Source organism: Aquila chrysaetos, chromosome 6 (genome assembly GCF_900496995.4).
Source record: "Aquila chrysaetos chrysaetos chromosome 6, bAquChr1.4, whole genome shotgun sequence".
Taxonomy (NCBI): Eukaryota; Metazoa; Chordata; class Aves; order Accipitriformes; family Accipitridae; genus Aquila; species Aquila chrysaetos.
Genome location: NC_044009.1, coordinates 2,431,477 through 2,450,431, shown reverse-complemented (window position 1 = coordinate 2,450,431; position 18,955 = coordinate 2,431,477). Strand labels below are relative to the sequence as shown.

The window sequence follows — 18,955 nt, the reverse complement described above, 5'->3', positions numbered from 1 at the left end:
AATTTTAATGCTGACTGGATTTTTACGACTGGAGTATTACTTGATGAATTCATTCCTTTTTCAAAATAACCTTTAAAAATTTTTTCAGGTAATTCAGGTAAACGAACACATGTGAGAATCTAAACTTTAATCTTATTTAACATAATGTAAAGGTTAACTCTTTGTTATGGATGTATTTGTATGTGTTTTGGAGAGGTATGAGAGGGATACCTGTACTACTGAAGGAATTTGGGATCTGCCCCTACATCTCTCCCTGCCCCCCCCTTGTTTCCCTGCATCTGACTGAAGTAAATGAGATTATTTTCTTCTATGTCATTTCCAGGGCCTAAGACATTTTATTTAGTCTTAATATTACTGCTGCCAAACCTATACAAGAATACTGAAGGAAGTCTGATGGACCAGGAATTTTGAAATAAGTGGCTATAGATGTCCAAGGCTTCCTGTTGTATTAGGCAGTATGTTGTTTGGTTTTTTTTCCTGGGCAATGCAGTTTGGGTTTCTCCTGATCAAGGAGGACTGGCTGTACAGATGAATGCGATGTAGTTAAGTTTTGTTTTCTACAGCTATGAAAATATGAAAAGGGCAATAAATACAGAAAAAGTTTTTTAAAAATGATCCATTCCTTGATTTTTTTATTTTTTTTTTAAATTTTTTCTAATACTACTAGTAAGGATTTATAGTAGCTTAATGCTTTTGGGCAGGATACCCTGTGTGATTCATTAGTCTGAGGATCTGAATAACCACACTCTAACTTGCAGTTTGCTGGGAGGAACAGACTTTCACTGTTTTGTGGCTTTGGGACAGTTGCAGAGTTCTGTCTAAGCCTGAAATGGGGGATGAGCGCAGGACTTCATGTGCAGATTGGAGAATGATAGGCAATGTCTTAGCTTGTTACAGTAATTACTGGAGAAAATTTGCAGATAGGGAATAATGAGTAATTCTTCTGTTAGCAACCTGTGTACTGTGTAGAGGGAATAACTAAGACTAGGTGACTTCCTGGTATGGAAGAATCTCAGATTGCTGTTTGGCACTTTGGGTAGAGTGGATAAAATGACCACAGCACACACACTGGAAAAATTTAAAGACCTGCCCTGTTAAAGTCAGCAGTAGAATGTCTGGCTTCTTAATTTATCCTCATTTTGATTTAATTTATTCAAATGCCATTTTGTTACATGTATAAAAAAGGCTGTGTATTTTTTCTATTAAATAGTGCAACATACAGAGGTTTTACATCAGACTTGATAGATTAATTTTAATTATGCGAAATTTCTACTGATGTTCTACCACTGTTAAAGTATATAGGTGCAGATATAGAACATTCTTCATACTTTAACTTGTCTTTTGTAACATTTTGTGCCAGTGTTCTCCACAGCAGTCGGTTTGGGTGCTTTTTATGCATGCTTGTGTAGTACAAATTCCTGTCAGTTTTGTTTGGATAACCTCTGTCAGAACCTGAAATTCAAAATATATTTTCTCTCTAAGAATGATTTGCTAATGTTAGACTGTGATATGTTCCATAAGCATGAGAGACTTGTTTTCTTAACTTTCATTGAAAAAGGATTGCATTTATCTGAATTCTAAGTATGAAGTATAACCTTCAGTTATTAGGGAACCGCTGGATATTCTAAAAGAATTATTATTGAACATCTGTTAGGAGGTGACTAGGATGGGTTCTTGCAGGGTGGATTCTTGGTGCTAGATAACTACTCACCTACAGAAAGGAATTGATAATTGAATTGATAATATGCATTCTGGCTTTTAGAGAGCGTATTGTGGCCAGTGCAGTGAAAGGATATGGGGTCTCGGAAGGCAAGGCTACAAGTGTATCAACTGCAAACTGTTGGTCCATAAACGTTGTCATATACTTGTTCCACTGACCTGCAAAAGGCATATGGTAAGTTTGTATTCTGTACAATGCTAAGGTGTTTCACTGTGTCCTGTGTTGCTGTTTGTAGATGTGCATTGTAAGTAATTAAATGCTGTGCATGGTTGTAGATTTATAACACTTGGTGGTATTTGGTTTTCAGTTTCTGAAATGTCTGTGGAGGACAAGCCTCTGGGTTGTAAGCAGTAGAGACAAAGTGAGAAAAGAAAACTTGTGATATGATTTAAGTGTGAGCAAGCTTGAGTTTGACTTCTCCAGTAGACGTACTGTATTTTACAGACAGATAAAGAGTTGTCATTGACAATTGTAGCATTTGTTTCTTTTAGCCTATGGGAATGCCTTAAGAACTAAGGCAGTTGTGTGGTTTTTGCACTACTGCTTGCAAAAAGGTTTGTTGCTTTCATGTTCTTGCCATCTCAGTTTCTCCAGTACTGTTCTCATCCTCTCCATTTCCCTCATATATTCCAGTGGCAATGCTAGTGTCTTTCCTAGGCTTTTAACATTAATCTGTATCCCTAAATTTTAGCCCTTCCCCATACTTATCACAGACTGTAACCAGTATCTCGCTGGTTGTTGCATCATGTTTTTTCTAACTGTAAACTTAAACCAATATTTTTCTTTATTGGTACTGCATGTGATTTGTTTTGACACTACTAGATTCTTTACCAATTTATTTATGCATGTTGCTATACCTACTGGAGTAGTCCTACATGTCTCACGAGTTGTGAATGAGACCAGTGTCCAAATGTACTGTAAAACTATTTGGTATTGTGATCTTTACTCTTGCATAATGAATAACAATTCCTGCTTTTTAAACAGGAAAGGAAGGCGCTCTAAATTGAGTGTGTAACTTCATGCTGAAGTGTTTACTTTGTTGCAGTTCCATGTGAAACAGACTCAGAAGTCTTAAATAGAATTAAAGTTTGAACTTTGCAATAAAATACGGTAGTCTTACTTTTTAGAAGGCAGCTAAACAGCTGTTGTAGTTGCAGTGAATGGTTGACATAGCATTTAGGCTTTTGGTAGGCTGGTTTTATAATGCATTACAAAATGTTCATATTCGGAAATACTTTCTACAAAATCCAGTTTCATTCTGGAAGATACAAATGTAAGGTTCTCACTGTATTGTAGTTATATGGCAAGACATAGTCACTTAAGGGACTGCATAAACCAGTGGTTTTTTCCTATGTAACTTATGTGTTTTGCAAGGATTCGGTCATGCCTTCCCAGGAACCTCAGTTAGATGATAAAAATGATGAAGTTGACCTCCCTTCAGAAGAAACTGATGGAAGTGAGTACTTTCTTGTTAAGTTGGAATTCATGTGTTTCCCCATTTGGAGGCCCAGTTTCCACTCTACCTGCTCGGGTTTTTTAAAGTTTACTTCAGATTAGCTCTAGTTTAGTCCCATGAACTAAATGCTCTTTAGGGACTCAATTACAGTAAATGTACTTCTGAAGCATATTATCTGGTTTGGTTTCATCCTAAATTCGTATGCTCTGAAACAATTCCGGAATATGAAGTTAAGCATGGAGCAACTGGCAACAATAGATTTGCTTTTTAAAACAAACAAAAGACCTGTACTTCAGATCCAAACCATGATGCTAATATGATTGCTAATATGCACCCTCAGACTTTAAGTATTTCTTAATTTTGTGCAATTTGGAGTACTCTTTCTAGGTTAATATTTTTGATGGTTTAACCTGTCTTGTTTTAAGGGCCCATTTATCATACTCATTCTCCAAAATGACTCTGGCCTTTGTCAGATACTATTATGAGCTCAAAGGTTCCTTGATGAATTTCTTACTGTCTCAGAGCTGGTTGTTACTGCAGTGCCCTTAGGATCTGCTAGCAGGATTACAAGAGTAAGGTGGAAAAATTTGATCAACTGTCCCATGGTATTTAAAGCAAACTGCTGACCCTAAGCTACTAAATCATCTTTCCATTTATCAATTTTTAAAATTATTTCTAATGAAGGCCTGAATAACCACACTACTTGTTTGATTTCTTTTCCAGTTCCCTACATTCCTTCAAACCGGAAACATGACAACATTAAAGATGACTCTGAGGTACGTTTTAAAAATGTTTTCATAATCCACATTTACAGACTCTTAAATCATACAACTTCTTATAAAATAGCTAATTATTTGTCCTATTTTTTCTGCTACATTTTAAAAAAAGAGGTCTGGGTTTTCCTTCTGAAAACTGCTTGGTTCGGTTTTTTTTTTTTTAAGCATTTTTGTTGGATTTTTCAGATTTCTTCTGTATATAGCTCTTGTTATCCCAATCATGATGTGAGAAAGATTCCCCCCCCGCCCCCTTTTTTTTTTCCTCCCCTCCATTTGTGTTGGAACAGTGATTTAGCAGAGGGTTTGACTTTATTGGTACTTGCAGTAAATGGTGGCTTTGACATTGTCTTGTTTGCTCTCTCTAATGGATGTACACCCTTTATCACCCTCAGGCTACCTCTACAGGCTATCACTATGAAAGTTGGTTCAGTCTGGTACATTAACTGTCCAGCTCTCTGAGATGTTTCATATAAATAATACCTAATAATTTATAGACAGCTCCTGTGGAAATCCAAGTAGAATAACATACACTTAAACTCTGTTTTTCAGCTCTTTTGTAGACAGTCTGACACAATCTCTGCATACCAAGAATGTTATTCCCTTAAAGCAGTTTGAAAAATCCTCATATGCTTTAATTCTAAAGGGCTTCAAGACATTTGTTTTAAAAATTGCTTCTGGCATATTTAAAATAAATAGGATGCACTCTGCAGAACACTAGCAGTTTGTTTGATATCCCACTTTTAACAAGCCTGCACCTTTTTTTCCTCTACCTCTACTACAATACTTGTCACTACCATTATTTCACACTTGAGTAGTTCCTGCTCTTGGGTAAGTGACTGCCTTATTTTCAGTCACGTGGCTTTAGATTTTATCTCAAATTCAGAGGTGGAAGGGTATAAATTTAAAACATGTCAGAGAATTTTAATTGCTATCTACTATTGCTGACTTCAGCTATGGTTAGTGCTCAGGTAGGTATTGTTTGTGTTTAAATTTTGATAGGTGCTGTTTGCTCAAGTGTCCTGAATTATCCTGCTCTGTTTTTCCCACCTTGCTGTTGAGCTTTACTAAAATATTTTAAGGTATCCTACAGAGAGGAAGTGGCATTCTGGGAGCTTTGTTGACTACAATCTTTAAGCTCAGAGCAATCTCTTCTAATAGCAGTCAATCCTAGATCAAGATTCTTTATATAAATACTTTCCGTAGTTCAGCAGAATGCTGATCTGTCTACAAGTACAGTAGTATGAGGTCAGATAAAAATAGGCCACAGAAGTATGTCAAAGCATTGTATATATTGGTAAAACATAAAATGGTAAAGTACATGCAGCATTTGTCTAGTTCAACTGCTTGATCTTCAGTCTCATGTGTTCACGTCTAATTTCAGCAAACAGCCAAGTAAAATGTATCTTTTAAAGTAATGAATTTTAAAATAACATTCTTCATAGTGGAGTATTTCCTGCAAATTCTCACTTCTGAGAAATTGGCGTCTGCTTCTGTATGTTCCCAGGCACCTATTAGAAATCTTCATTTTCATTAAAACTGTAGTGAACTTCATACAGACAGCTGTTGCCCAAACTGAAACCAAGACAGGTATATTCATTAGCAAACTAATGTTTCCTTATCCGTCGTCTTTTACATAGCCTTCATTAATTTGTACTACAATATCTGTCAGAATATGAAAGATGCTCTTCACTTAGTACAAAGTATAATTCTACGTGGCTTGCAGTTCAAGAATTTGAATAGAACTTCATTTCTCAAGGCATTGCTTTCCATTTTCCAGTAGGAAATATTTAAATGATTCATTGAATGAACTACTGCCTTGAAAAACACAGTAACTTTTAGTAAGAACAATACCAAACAAACATTTCTAAACTAATGTGTTATAATCAGCCATTCAGATCTGTGTGCCAGTGGCAATGGTAAGGAAACTCAGCAAGTTCTGTCCAGTGGTTAAAGACCTCATTGCTTTAATAGTTACTTGTTACGAAAATGTCTTCTGTTTCTAGCATCTGTTTCTTTTTATACAGGATATCAAACCAGTCATTGATGGAATGGATGGAATTAAGATTTCTCAGGGGCTTGGACTACAGGACTTTGATTTAATCAGAGTTATCGGACGTGGAAGTTATGCCAAAGTTCTTTTAGTTCGGTTAAAAAAGAATGATCAAATTTATGCTATGAAAGTAGTGAAAAAAGAATTGGTCCATGATGATGAGGTAAAAGACTGTGTTAATTGCGTTCTGTTACATACTGTAAAAACGTAATATGCTTTAACAAAAAAGATTCAAGTAAGAAAGCAGCTAAGGTTTTAGACAACATTTCTGTAACAGAAGTTTTATTGACTTTTGAACTCATCTGTTATCAACTGTCTGCATGAAGCACCAAGATTAAATCTGAGAGAAATGTCCCTTATTTTAATAACAATTGACAATTATTAATTGTCTTAGTATGCATGTGAAAAATATTCCAACCTCCATGTGCTAATCCAAGTGATGAGATAAATAGGGTGGAATTTGGGCACTTAATTTTGAAAGAAAACAAAGATGTTTTCCAAGACAAATGAATGTAGCTGCAAAGTATTGTCTGTATTTCAGCATAGGAGCTGAAACTGTGTTCTTACGTTTACGATTATAGAGCTTATGTGCAAGTGACACAGTACTTGGGTATTTTTTTTCCATGGGTTTAAAAAAAATTCTGCTACTACTATTTGAGGTCACTATGGTTTAACTGGCTTGTAAAAAAAAAAAAAATCTGTCACAGAAATCAGTGCTGCATTTCTCAATTATTTTCAAAATCCTGTTGAAATTTTTTTTAATACAGGATCTCAAATGTACAAGTTGGGGTGGGGAGGGAGAGAAAAGGGAGAAAAAAGCCTTCATCTTTTTCCTGTAATACTCATACTTCTTGAAAGGTATAGAGTTTATATCCATTCTGTTTTTTTCATAAATGTGATGAACCAGTCACAGCACGCAAGGAAGGCAGATTTGAACTACCTACAATGCCATTAGACTGGAACCTGCTGTGTTAAGTAACGGAACAGGGGATGGGGCAACTGGAATGCATGTGGCCAGACCACAGCCCTGATAAAATGGCTGAGAGGCCTGACAAAATGATAATAAATGTTGTCAGGTGACCAGCTTTATTGGAATGCTGCAGTGTCTATGATGGGGTACATAAAGCATGACACTATTAAATATTTGAAGAGTACAGTAGTACTGTGTCATCCTTTTGGGTGGAATCCCAAACTCTAATTAAAATAAGAGATGGACCATCAGTCTCACCTCATAAAGAATTTCTTATATAGCTGTTCTTACAATATAAAGTGAACTTTTCAAATAGAATGCAATTTTTAAGCTAATGATGTTATATTAATTTTATGCTGTTAGGAAGACTAGATTTCTTGAAAGAAGAATGTTGGAAAAAAAAAACAAACCAACAAAATACATTGTTTTAAGTACTATTTGTGTTGGTAGTTCCAGTTAGTTTCTCTGGTTGCCATTTTTGTCATTATTCCAGAGGCTAGGGTTAGGAAAGTAAAGTTGTAAAGTTCTTCTAAAATACTTTGACCTGCTCATTTATTTGATGTTTCTTTCCGTGACCGAAGATTAGACCGTTGTGTGGTTTGTTTAGAGTTTCCTTTTTAACATAGGTTTTTCCAAGAAGGTAGAAGCTAAAGAAGAATATTATTTAATGAGTTATGCAGTTGTTCCTGAGAATCAGAGGTAGATGAGAAAAGTCGTTCTTGAATAGTGGCTCTCATAGATAATTGCATAGAAGGCTGAGCTAATTGTTTTTTTCTTTTCTATAAGATAGGCTGTATAATGAAGTTCTGGGAATTGGTAGGAAATTAACTGAACTCTGTGAATGCATGAGATACTGCAAGTAATGGAAACTTCACCTACTAAGTGTTTCATGGAGAAAGAAAATTAATTATATAGCAAGTATCAGTATGTTTAAATCACCTAGTGCGTTCCAGGTAGTGGTTGATATTGGAGAGAAGTAAAGATTATTTTCTAAATGAGATTGAAGCAAATCAAATACCTGGCCTTCTGCTATTAAATTTTTCTGAGCTTAATCTTGTTAACAGTAGTGCACCAGTATAATAAGTACACAAGTGCAATAATGAAGGGGTTAGTTTAAAGACTCTTAAAGAGAAGCTCATTCAGCAAAACCAAAGAGAAGTGAGCATGTGCATTGTTTTATTAAAAATTGGATTTGGGGCTCGTGTTTGGACCCAGGTTTAACCTTCCAAGGTGTTGTATCTTCAGGAGTGTCCAAACGTAAAACCTAACAGATTTAATTTGATGGTGACATTTCTTGATTTCCTTTGAGACTTCAGTTTCGCTAACTATCCTTGACAAGAAGGTCTGGTCTCTCAGTGTCTTTCTTTGTTGTCTCTAGATTGTTTGGGAAGCTGGAAGTATCTGTTGGAAATAGAGAATTTTTAGAACAATTATATTTCTAGTTTATTGGCAGGGTGCTGAGTGTTTGCAGGGTGGAATGTGATTGGTGTATTGCATGAAGAGTGAGTATCTACTGCTAAACACAGTTGTCTGTAAGGTTTGAATTTTGCAGTACTATGCCAGTATCATTCAAATTTTGATAGGTTTTTATTACATGGTATTGCACTGGCTATTCGGGACTTCTCCCTGTTGAGGTATTAAAGGTAGTCTGTGATACTTTTAAGAATGATTTTGGTTGGACAAACTAATCATAATCAGGTTTTGGTAGTTCCACTGAATTCATTTTCTCATCTGAAGTTCAAAATGAAGTTCAGTTTACTTGAACCTTTTAAAAATTGGATATTCAAATTGCTTGTGTTACTGGCATGAGTTGCTTCAGCAGCCCTAGGATCATTTATCTAAGATAATTGAATTTATTTCTATGAAGCAGTATGAGCTGTGTATCAAATATTGCAGATATATGATGTTTTTTAAATGGCTTAAATTTTGTGCAGACCTTACTAAATGGTTAAGAAACTTCTGAATATGTAATTGAATTGTTTTATAACTTCCTCCAGATTTTAGGGGGTTTTGTCTTTCTGAAGAACATATGTAACAATGACGGTATTATGTAAGGGAGCATAGATGTTCACAGTTTCTTTTCTGGGAATACCCACAGTGGTTATCCAGCAGGAGTTCTGATTGTTCAATTACTCTATTTCAGGATATTGATTGGGTACAGACAGAGAAACATGTGTTTGAACAGGCATCCAGTAACCCATTCCTAGTTGGTTTACATTCATGCTTTCAAACAACAAGTCGGTAAGAAAGATCTGAAATTATTTTGTTTTGAAAATCTTGATCATTGTACTAACTGCTTCTCATAAAGCAAACATAACCACTGCCATCACATAGTCAGTAATTTTTGGAAGGAAGCATTAGTATTGTCAGGGATTCACTACTACAACAAAGCAAGTTCTAGCGGGGTAGCTTAGCCAATATGGCTTAGAGAAAAAGGGCAGGGTTTTCCAGGTCCAGATCTGAAGGGATAAGATGCATGAGAAAGAGGAGGAACTGCGCGCTGTCTTCCTGAGCACAGGCTGTGTGGCTTCAGGAGTAGGAGGATGGTGGTGGGGTAAAACAGAGCTTTGTAAGAGATAGTTTATAATACCTGATTCTACTGGGGAGGGCCAAACTGGTTCTCGGAGGGCCAAACTGTAGTTCTCTGTTCTTCAAAATAGCGTAAGAGTTGGCCTGCTCAGTAATAACAGCTTTTAATAATAACTTAAAAACCTACATGTGTATGAAGTATTTTTTACCTATGAGGCTTATGAGCCCTTAGCACATATCGATGAAGTATGTGATTTGATTTGAAGAAGTGCTTAATAAACTCTTAGCTACTTTGAAATACTAATTTTTTTGTCCTTGTATGCACAATCCACTTCTTAGTTTGCAATTGGAATATGAAGAAAATCAAGAACTGTCATGCCCATGCTTATGTATGTCACTGGGGAATTTGGATGTGTGGGGTTTTGTGGTTTGGGGTCTTTTGTTTTCACAGGCACCTGTTTACTGTTACACTTTTATGTCTGGTGCCATATGTATCATAATCAGGAGATAAAAGTCATTCTATCTGACTTACTTGAATAGCATGCAGTGTAGAATGCAAACAGTTTTAAGAAGTTTTCATGGATTATCTAGTCACTTATCCTTAAGAATAATCACCTGTTCATTACAGTGTGTATTATCAATTTTTAAAATATGACGCTATGCACTGTACCATTTCTTCAGTCCCCAAACTTTCAACCCGTTAATGGTTATAGTCATAGGAAATAGCATTTTCCTAGCAGGGAAAACATAGCTAAGATAAAGGAAGTAAAGAAGCTGTATGAAGAGCATTCTGAAGGTACATGGACTAGGGAGTATTTTGGAGCAGGGAGAAAGAATGATCTCTAAAGGTGACTAAGGATCTGACCAAAAGAACTTTGTCTTCCAGACAGGAAAACTAAGTCTTTAGACAACTAACAAACTTGTGAAAGGCCCTTTAAGTTAAAACAACATTCACAAACATCTTCTCACCAAACACTAAGTAGTAGTGAACATGTAATATAGAAATTCAAGTGGTTGGGCAGGGTGAAGTATTGAGAATGAGGTTTCATATAGATACTGGAAACAAGAAAAAGGCTGAAGTCAGCAATAGAAAGATCTTTTGCATGCCACTTTGGTAGTTATGCTGACATAGTCGAGGAGCAGAAATAGAAAAAAAAAAAAAATGCTGAATGTAGTCAAAGCTTTGACTGTATTCCTGTTGTATCTTTAGGAGTCCTGTTTTTGCAGCCTAGCTTCTCCTTGCAGTGAAACTATAATTTTTTGTTTATAACTTCAGCCATTTGCCATGGATATAGCCATAGTGTCATGAATTCAAAATTTGGTTATAGCTGTAATGTTATAAAATCACAATTATGACCTCATTACACAAAAGAGAAGCACGAAACTGATTTCAAGTGAATAAATTCATCAACATTGGATTGCGTTAACTGGCCCAAAGAAAACAAGTTGTAATATGACAACAGTTTGTGTATAAGTGTACTAATGGGGGACGGAGCGGGGGGACGGGGAAGTTGCAAAAGAACATGTCCTTTCTTTTAAATAGAATTTTAAATAAATTTTTGAAGATAAAAGAAATGTGTACTTAAAGATGCTACTTGATACTAAATGTAGCTGTTTACATTTTCAGGTACTAGTGATGCTTGTTTTATTATTGTAATAAAATATGTGTCTTGGGCTTGCCCAGAACTGCCAGATAAGTGTCTTCCAAGATGGTAACAGTCTGAAATCTCCATCCTGCAATCTCCATCCTGCAAAACCATTGGTGTTTGAGTAAATCCTTCTAAAACCAGCAAGAACTACCAGTATCGACTTACTTACGTGCTTGAACATGACTTGACACAAGGAACTTTAGATTGCAGGTTTTGAATGGTGATATAACATTGGAAGCTCCTAGATAGGATAGGAAAGTTGGAAGCAAAAAATATCAGGAATGCTGTAATAAAATACTAATGGCATTGTTATCTATTTTATTGATTGGTTATTTAATTTTAGTTTAGTTTTTATATTCTTGTGGGAAGGCCACTGAAAGAGTTGCAAGCTGGGTTGTGTCCAAGAATTTTTTCCTGGTTTACCTTTTAAGTTTTTAATACTTTAAGTGTTTCAAATGAAGAATCCCTTTTCAAAGGAAGGGTGGGGGGGTAGAATTCTTCTTTAATTGTTACTAATTAGAATGGTCTGAGAGACTGGAGCATGTGTTTACCAAATGGAATGTTTTCCAGTGTGTGGATATATGGAAAGGAGTTTTCAACTCATGGAATATTAGGTGTATAAGGAACTACTGCCTCCTGGGACAGCTGCAACCTTCATAAGAAACTCTCACTCAGCATGTTTCTATCCTGTAGGTCTCCCTGACCTTGGCATCATACTTTCCCAAGGATGAAACCTTTCCTGCAAACTGTAATAGAAGGTTTTTTTATATGGCTGATTCCACCTATATTTCTTTCCCCTACTGACTTTTCTCCTGTTTGTTTTGAGAAGACTGTTTCAAAAACTTGTCCTACAGAGGAACTAATAAGCCTTGACACTGCAGCCTTTCTGTGCCCAGGTCTTCCATTTAGTGAATATGCTGTGTAGAGAATAACAGAAGTGGGTCGGTTACACTTTCTTTTAATTCATGTTTTTCTACAGATAAAGGTGTTGGCAAAGTAAAGGGAGGGTGGGATTTCATTATCTGTCCTGCTAGCTCACCAAATTTAGTTTTCATCTCTGATAAATAATGGACATAGGAGAATGGAGTCTCAGTCCTCAAATTCTTTAGTCTCAGTCTGTCTATACAAATAAAACAGAACTTTTTTTTCCCTTCTAGGAGTGACAGTATGTTTCTTAACAGTGTATCAGGAGGAGTTCAGGGATGATCATGGGGTTTAATAGAAATAATTTTGTATGTGTATGTTAATAATATGCTAGGTCATGTAACTTTAATTGGAAAAAAGATTATTGTGTCATGCTATTCAGATTAAACTTGTATATTTTTTTTTGAAAGTAAATTTGGGTTACATAAGTGACTCATGTCATCCTGCTTTCAATAGTCTGTTTGAGCTTTTCAGGGGCTGAAACAGCACAAACAGCAAGCTTCATGGTTATATATTTAACTAATATCACAAATCCTACGAAACTTACTGATCTCTGTAATATTGCCAGATACTCATTAATTATTGTTAATGATGAAGTAATTTTTTATGGTGGTGACCTTTTATTGGCAAAACTATATAAAAAAAATACAAATTAGAATTTTCAGATGTTGCCCATGCAGAAACCTTGTTGACTTAGGTGTATATAAACTACACTTCATCTACAAAGCTCTTCAGATTTAATGCTGCAACTTGGCTATTAGGAAAGAACAATATTTAGTTAAGCAGAGTAACAATTTAATTATTACATCAGGGTAAATGTCAGATTTAATAAGAAAGGTCTGAATTTAAACTGATGCATCTTTTAAAGTATTTTTTAATCTTAAAACCTTTATTTTAACAGCATTGTTTCAGGCAGTCTTACTTTTTTTCAGTCAATCAGATGTTCTTATTCAAAGCAGGGAGCTCACTGAGCAAATTTTATGCCATGGAATTTTGTTCCATAAAAGTCAAAAGAATTAACATCTTTGAATAAGAGATAGTCATGTAACTTTGTTGTTGTTGTTGTTATGTCTTTTTCAAATGAATGACAATTTTACCTTCTCTGGGTAAACTTTCATTTTTGCCATGTGTCATCTTCTAGCACATCTCCATGATTTTGCTATCTTCTCAGTAATTTTTAAGGAAGTCTATATCATTATATGCTTAGGGTTGTGGGTTTGGGTGTGGGTTGGTTTTTTTTTTTTGTTTACATCTATTGCTGAGCAAGTACCTCATTATGTTAGGCAAATGCTGTTGTCTTCTGTACTGTTTAAATAGTTCTGCAGGTTTCACACCAAATAGTAGCCTGTTGTATGCAGCTGCCTCTCCTTAACATTTAGTCTGGCATTTAAATAAAGGATGTGATCCTACATAATATGGATCAAATAAGTACTCTATTTTTTCTCTTGGTTTCTGTAACTGTAAGAAATTCTAGAAGTCGAATTCAAGAGTGGAAGTGAAAATGGCTCAAATTGGAAAGATAAGAATAGTTTTTCTTGAGAGTTTCCTTGGAATCCATTAATTGTATTATATACTTTCAGATTGTTTCTTGTCATAGAGTATGTAAATGGGGGAGATCTTATGTTTCATATGCAACGGCAAAGGAAACTTCCTGAAGAACATGCAAGGTATTTTACTAACGGAGTTATAGTGGTTTTCTTCTGTTGTAGTTGTTTAATGTTGTATGAAATGCTTCCCAAACTTTATTCCATAGAAGAATATGAATAGCAAAGAAAGAACGAAAGGTTGATTCTTAAGTTTAGAATGTACTGCTCTGGGAGGAGATGTTAATTATTTTTTTTTAATGATATATTGGGGGGGGGTTGGTTTGTGTTTTTTTTTTTTTAAAGAAAGCAAGCATTTGATAAGTACTAACAGTTATACCTATTTACTTTTGTTTATTGCTTCATATTTAGGTAATGCTTCTTTGACCTGTTGATAGAAGATGTAACTATTCTACTTATTTTGGTCTTACAGTGAATTAATATAGTGTTGGTAGGAGAAGATGAAAAATCTATTTTGCGTGGCTTTGCGCTACATAAAGTCTCGTAACTCTTAAGCTGAAAATACAGATCTTCTGTGTCATACTTGGATTTTTCAGAAAAGATTCTGTAGGATAAAGAATAAATGTTTTCTTAATTAGTTGAATGAAAAAAAAACCACCTGTATTTAATTTAAGGAATGGTTTTACAATATACAAGATCAGTGTCCTTATGAATAAACGTAGCTTGGTTTTGGTGTACTGTTGATAGATAAAAGCTGACTGTAACGTGATGTTTTAAGAACAGATTTTTTTTATTGCACCAGCTTTTGTACAATCTTAATGCTAATATGAATTTTTTCCTTTTTAATTTCAGGTTTTATGCTGCTGAAATTTGTATTGCTCTAAACTTCCTACATGAAAGAGGCATAATCTACAGAGATTTAAAACTGGACAATGTTCTTTTAGATGCAGAGGGTCATATCAAATTAACAGACTATGGCATGTGCAAGGTAGGCTTTTTCTTACCTTTCTTTTGTCACTTTGTCATTCAGTAGTATATCTCCCTGATTATGCTTTTAAGTCAAATACTGCATCCAGTGATAATAAGAGAAAACTGAGAAAATTTATTCTTCCCTTAACGCTAGTGTTACTGAGCCGAGAATTTGGTTGTGAAATAGGAACTTTATTTTGAAAAATGACTGTTGAAGAATAGAGCCACATTTGTAACTTTTTGCTTTGTGTATTTCAAGTTACGTTGGTCATTTTGGGGGACAAAAGAAGTTTGGCCCGTTGGCCAAGTTTATTTATTTTATCTGTCTCCTATGTGACCCAAGTTAGAAAACTTATCTTTAGGACAAGTACGTTTTTAAAAGGGTCTTTTCCATCTCTTAGTAACTGAGGTTCTGTGGACATGAATTGCATTCATCGTTCTCTGTGGCTGGACTGTACAGGTAGTTAACCAACACGGGCTCTGTAGTATCTCAGTTCTTAGGCTGCAGTCTTTGGCACTGAGAGGCAATTTAGAGAGCATTGCTTTCGAAGCACATGGTAACGTGTAGCATGTACTTAACGTGATGCAGAGGAAAGCAGGAAAATGTCAATAGAAAATGAGTATAGAAAATACTGAATTTAAAACTTACATGTGTAAAGTTGGAATGCCAGACATGACTGAAGTGGTTGTAATCTGACAAGAATTCTGCTATCCCCTTAGAGCTGTTGATTTGACCTCAAGTTGTCTTGTTATTGCCACACTGTTTCTGGCTAGTATGTGAAATGGGACTAGAGTCCAGTCTATTTCTTGGTGAGAACAAGTTTCTGAAGCCAGAATTGCAACTGGCATTGTGTTGATACTTAAAAGTCCAAGGATTGAGTGTATAATACGAATTTTTATTTAGCTTATTTCAGAACATGGTTAAAGCATGCTATGATGACGTAATGAGGAAAGCTTGTCTCATTCCCTCCATAGAATAGATATTGCACCAATTTCTAAGAATGCTGGACTAGAACATTTCTCCACTATCAAAGTGCACAGGTTGTGGGGCTTCACTTGGAATGTAGCAGTTACGTAAAAGTTTGATTCCTTCGTTCCTAAAAATAGAAGGTTTTTTCCCAACATCTATTTGAAAAGGACTTCCAAATCGGTTGTAATCTGAATTTTTTTTAAATGTATCTGTAAATACTAAACAAAATGTTGTTAAAAATGTGTTGTGGCTGAGTATTAATCAGTTAGTTTGCTGAATATAAGCTGTAAGGTCATAAGCCAGCTTTGACCACTGTGAGTATATATTTTTCTCTAGCATTGCCTTTTTTGAAAGGAAGGTCTTTAGATTCCCTAAGTAACTTGCCTTTATAAGTCTAATTAAGGGAAGTTCCTGGAAAAGGAGGTCAGCTTTTAATTTATGAAATGATTTATGCATGTAGGAAGGTTTGGGCCCTGGTGACACTACAAGCACTTTCTGTGGGACACCAAATTATATTGCACCAGAGATCCTCAGAGGAGAAGAATATGGTAAGCTGTGACTATACAATTTGTAGTTATAATAAATCACAAAGCAAAGGTCTAGTTGTAGGTTGGTTCAAATACAATTATCTTTACATTTCCACATTTTTTTGTCGTGAGAAAATTGCATATTGTACAGTTTAATTTTTTTCTGAAATAAGGTTATTTTTGTTTTTCTCTTGCAATCACTCGTTTCAACTTCTTTTAAATCATACTTTACCTGAAAAATAACTATTAAATGATACTGTAGCAAAGCCAAGTCCAGTCCTTGAAGAACTTGACTTCCCAGCTACTGTTGTCTTCCAGACAAGGTTATAGAATGCTATAACAAAGTTATTGCTCGTGCAGAAGTCAAAAGTATAAGTCTTTTTAACCAGTGTTGTTGTTTGAACTGATCTGATCAATAGGTTGAATCTGTCAGTTACAAGATACTAAAATGTTCAACTTTTAAAACAAACAACAACAACAACAAACCACACTGAAAATTTTCAGCTTAAATACACTGAATTTTCATTGAAGCATTGCTGTCTGGCAGACACCTGCAAACCCCTTTACAGATTACGTTTGTAATCCCAGTTCAGAAAACTCTCAAGTCTCATCCAGTGATAGTGTAAATCATGATGTCTGTGGCTTCAGTGGAGGTAGAGAATTTCAGTACTTAGTAGAACCAGGCCTTTAATCTTCATTTATGAGAGATAAGATCTAAATTCAAGGATTCCTGGCTGAAAATCTGCTCTGTACATATTTACAGGGTTCAGTGTGGACTGGTGGGCTCTCGGTGTGTTGATGTTTGAAATGATGGCAGGAAGGTCTCCATTTGACATTATTACTGACAATCCAGACATGAACACTGAAGATTACCTCTTCCAAGGTATTAGTCATTTTGATTTTTTTTTTTTTTTTTTTCATTCTTGGGGGAGAAATAATGAAAATTAGCAGTTCCAGTAGGACAGTTAGGTTTTCCTTTTCCATTGTTATCCCATAGCTGCCTGTATATCTACTGTAGATAAAGGACCTCAATATTTCCAGTTCTTTATTCCAGGAATTTGTTTTGTTGAACTCAGATAAAATGGTCTGGAATTAGGAAGCCTTCTAGAGACAATAAAATATTTTGTAAAAATGTCCACAGTTCAGAAATAACAGACAGAAATTGTATGGAATGGTATCTTTGTTAGAAGGAAGTCCACAGACCAAGTATGAATTTCAAAATTCGGTGTTACATGAGATGATAGGAGGATCTTTCTTGACAGAAATTTATCAACCTGTAGTTTTGCTCCAGACAACTCTTAATTTTTTTTTTTAACTGCAGATGAAATTTATATAACTTTTTGTAACAGTTTTACACTTCAGGAGTAGTAATGTATGAATTTTTCTAAACAGAAGTAGTAATACTTGCTGTATTTATTACAACAGAAACTCTGTAACAGTTTGGGGAATTGCGAAGTTGTCTACTCCCTAATATGCAGAACCATTTTTTAAACTAGTTACTTCAATTATGTAACAGAATCTGCCATGGTCTTCTTGACGAGCCTACTTTTCCGTATACTGAGGACACTGGAAAAAGTTTTATTCCCTGTTTGTACTACAAACAATAGAAAAAAGATAATGAAGCTAACATTTCTTTTAGGAAATCTTGAAATGTTGGTATAACAGTGCCTTGAATTACTGTAGCTCCTTTTGTTTGCATTATTTTAAATAATTACCATATCTTCCCATGGTAACCTATTTAAATAATACAGTGTTTGTATTGAAATCATGGTCAATGTCATAAAACAAAAAACAATATTGCTGTTTTTAAACCTGTAACAGTTATTCTTGAGAAGCCAATCCGGATTCCAAGGTTTCTTTCTGTCAAGGCTTCCCATGTGTTAAAAGGATTTTTAAACAAGGTAAATAACATTCTCTTATTTTTAGCATCTAAGTTCTGGAAGTCAGAGCTTCCTGTTGAAAGCAATACAGTTAAGAAGTTAATCTGCTTACGATTGAGAAAAATCTATAAAACCTTGGTATCCTATATGTTAAAAAAACCCCACTTCTTAGTTGCTAATTTACTGAGGGAATTCCACAGCACATACTTCATTTAAAAGCCTGCACCTAGTTAAAAAAAAAAAAACTATTGGTTTGTTTATAAACTCTTTTCTGTAATACTTATTACTCATTTAATTAAGCTGCTTGAAATCTGTAGAACCATTATGATTTCTAATGGAGAAAAGAAGGGTATGAATTATACATTACTAAATAAATCTTTTATTATTTTAAGAAGTTGTAAAATATAATTTAAAAATAAAATTTCAAACAAACTTCATTAAAAAAAAAACCAAAATCCCTTGATAGCCATAATATGTTTATCTTAGCAGCAGTTTGCATAATCATAGGGAATGCTGGAGTCATGTATGTGGGCTTTTGACAAACATGGACTGTAACTGGCTTAAAGTATGTAATAGGAGTTTCTGTGTTTTCTGCAGGATCCCAAAGAAAGACTTGGTTGTCAGCCGCAGACAGGATTTTCTGATATCAAGTCTCATACATTTTTCCGCAGCATAGACTGGGATCTGGTAAAAATAATTACTTCTGTCTTTATGTGTTCAAAAGGAATAGATTCTTTCAGTTTATTAATTGTGTGCATATGTAACAACTCCATTAAAAGCAGTGACATTCAATTCCATAAATGTAAAAGCTATGTTGCTTTTTCCAGGTGATGGAGAAACAAGCTTTCTTTCATGACCATAATGGAAACAAGCTTTATTTCATGACCAAAAATCTGGCTTGCTTCCTAACTCTAAGAATGGTTACAACTTGTGGGTATAATTTTTAAAATATATGATGAATTTTAAAAAACATATTAAAGTGTTGGTGGAA

The 18,955-nt window shown here is 34.9% G+C and overlaps 1 protein-coding gene across 5 annotated transcripts in view; it reads left to right on the top strand.

The window, feature by feature from the left end:
- PRKCZ (protein kinase C zeta) overlaps positions 1 to 18,955 on the top strand; it is a 70,072-nt gene that overhangs the window by 32,843 nt on the left and 18,274 nt on the right. For all 5 annotated transcript variants that reach the window (XM_030017611.2, XM_030017610.2, XM_030017614.2 and 2 more), the window contains 11 exons: positions 1,763 to 1,894; positions 3,095 to 3,176; positions 3,900 to 3,952; positions 5,977 to 6,165; positions 9,116 to 9,213; positions 13,655 to 13,741; positions 14,471 to 14,606; positions 16,018 to 16,105; positions 16,848 to 16,967; positions 17,906 to 17,985; positions 18,562 to 18,651. In XM_030017611.2, the coding sequence (XP_029873471.1) occupies positions 1,763 to 1,894; positions 3,095 to 3,176; positions 3,900 to 3,952; positions 5,977 to 6,165; positions 9,116 to 9,213; positions 13,655 to 13,741; positions 14,471 to 14,606; positions 16,018 to 16,105; positions 16,848 to 16,967; positions 17,906 to 17,985; positions 18,562 to 18,651 (1,155 nt within the window). The remainder of the gene's footprint in view (positions 1 to 1,762; positions 1,895 to 3,094; positions 3,177 to 3,899; positions 3,953 to 5,976; positions 6,166 to 9,115; positions 9,214 to 13,654; positions 13,742 to 14,470; positions 14,607 to 16,017; positions 16,106 to 16,847; positions 16,968 to 17,905; positions 17,986 to 18,561; positions 18,652 to 18,955) is intronic.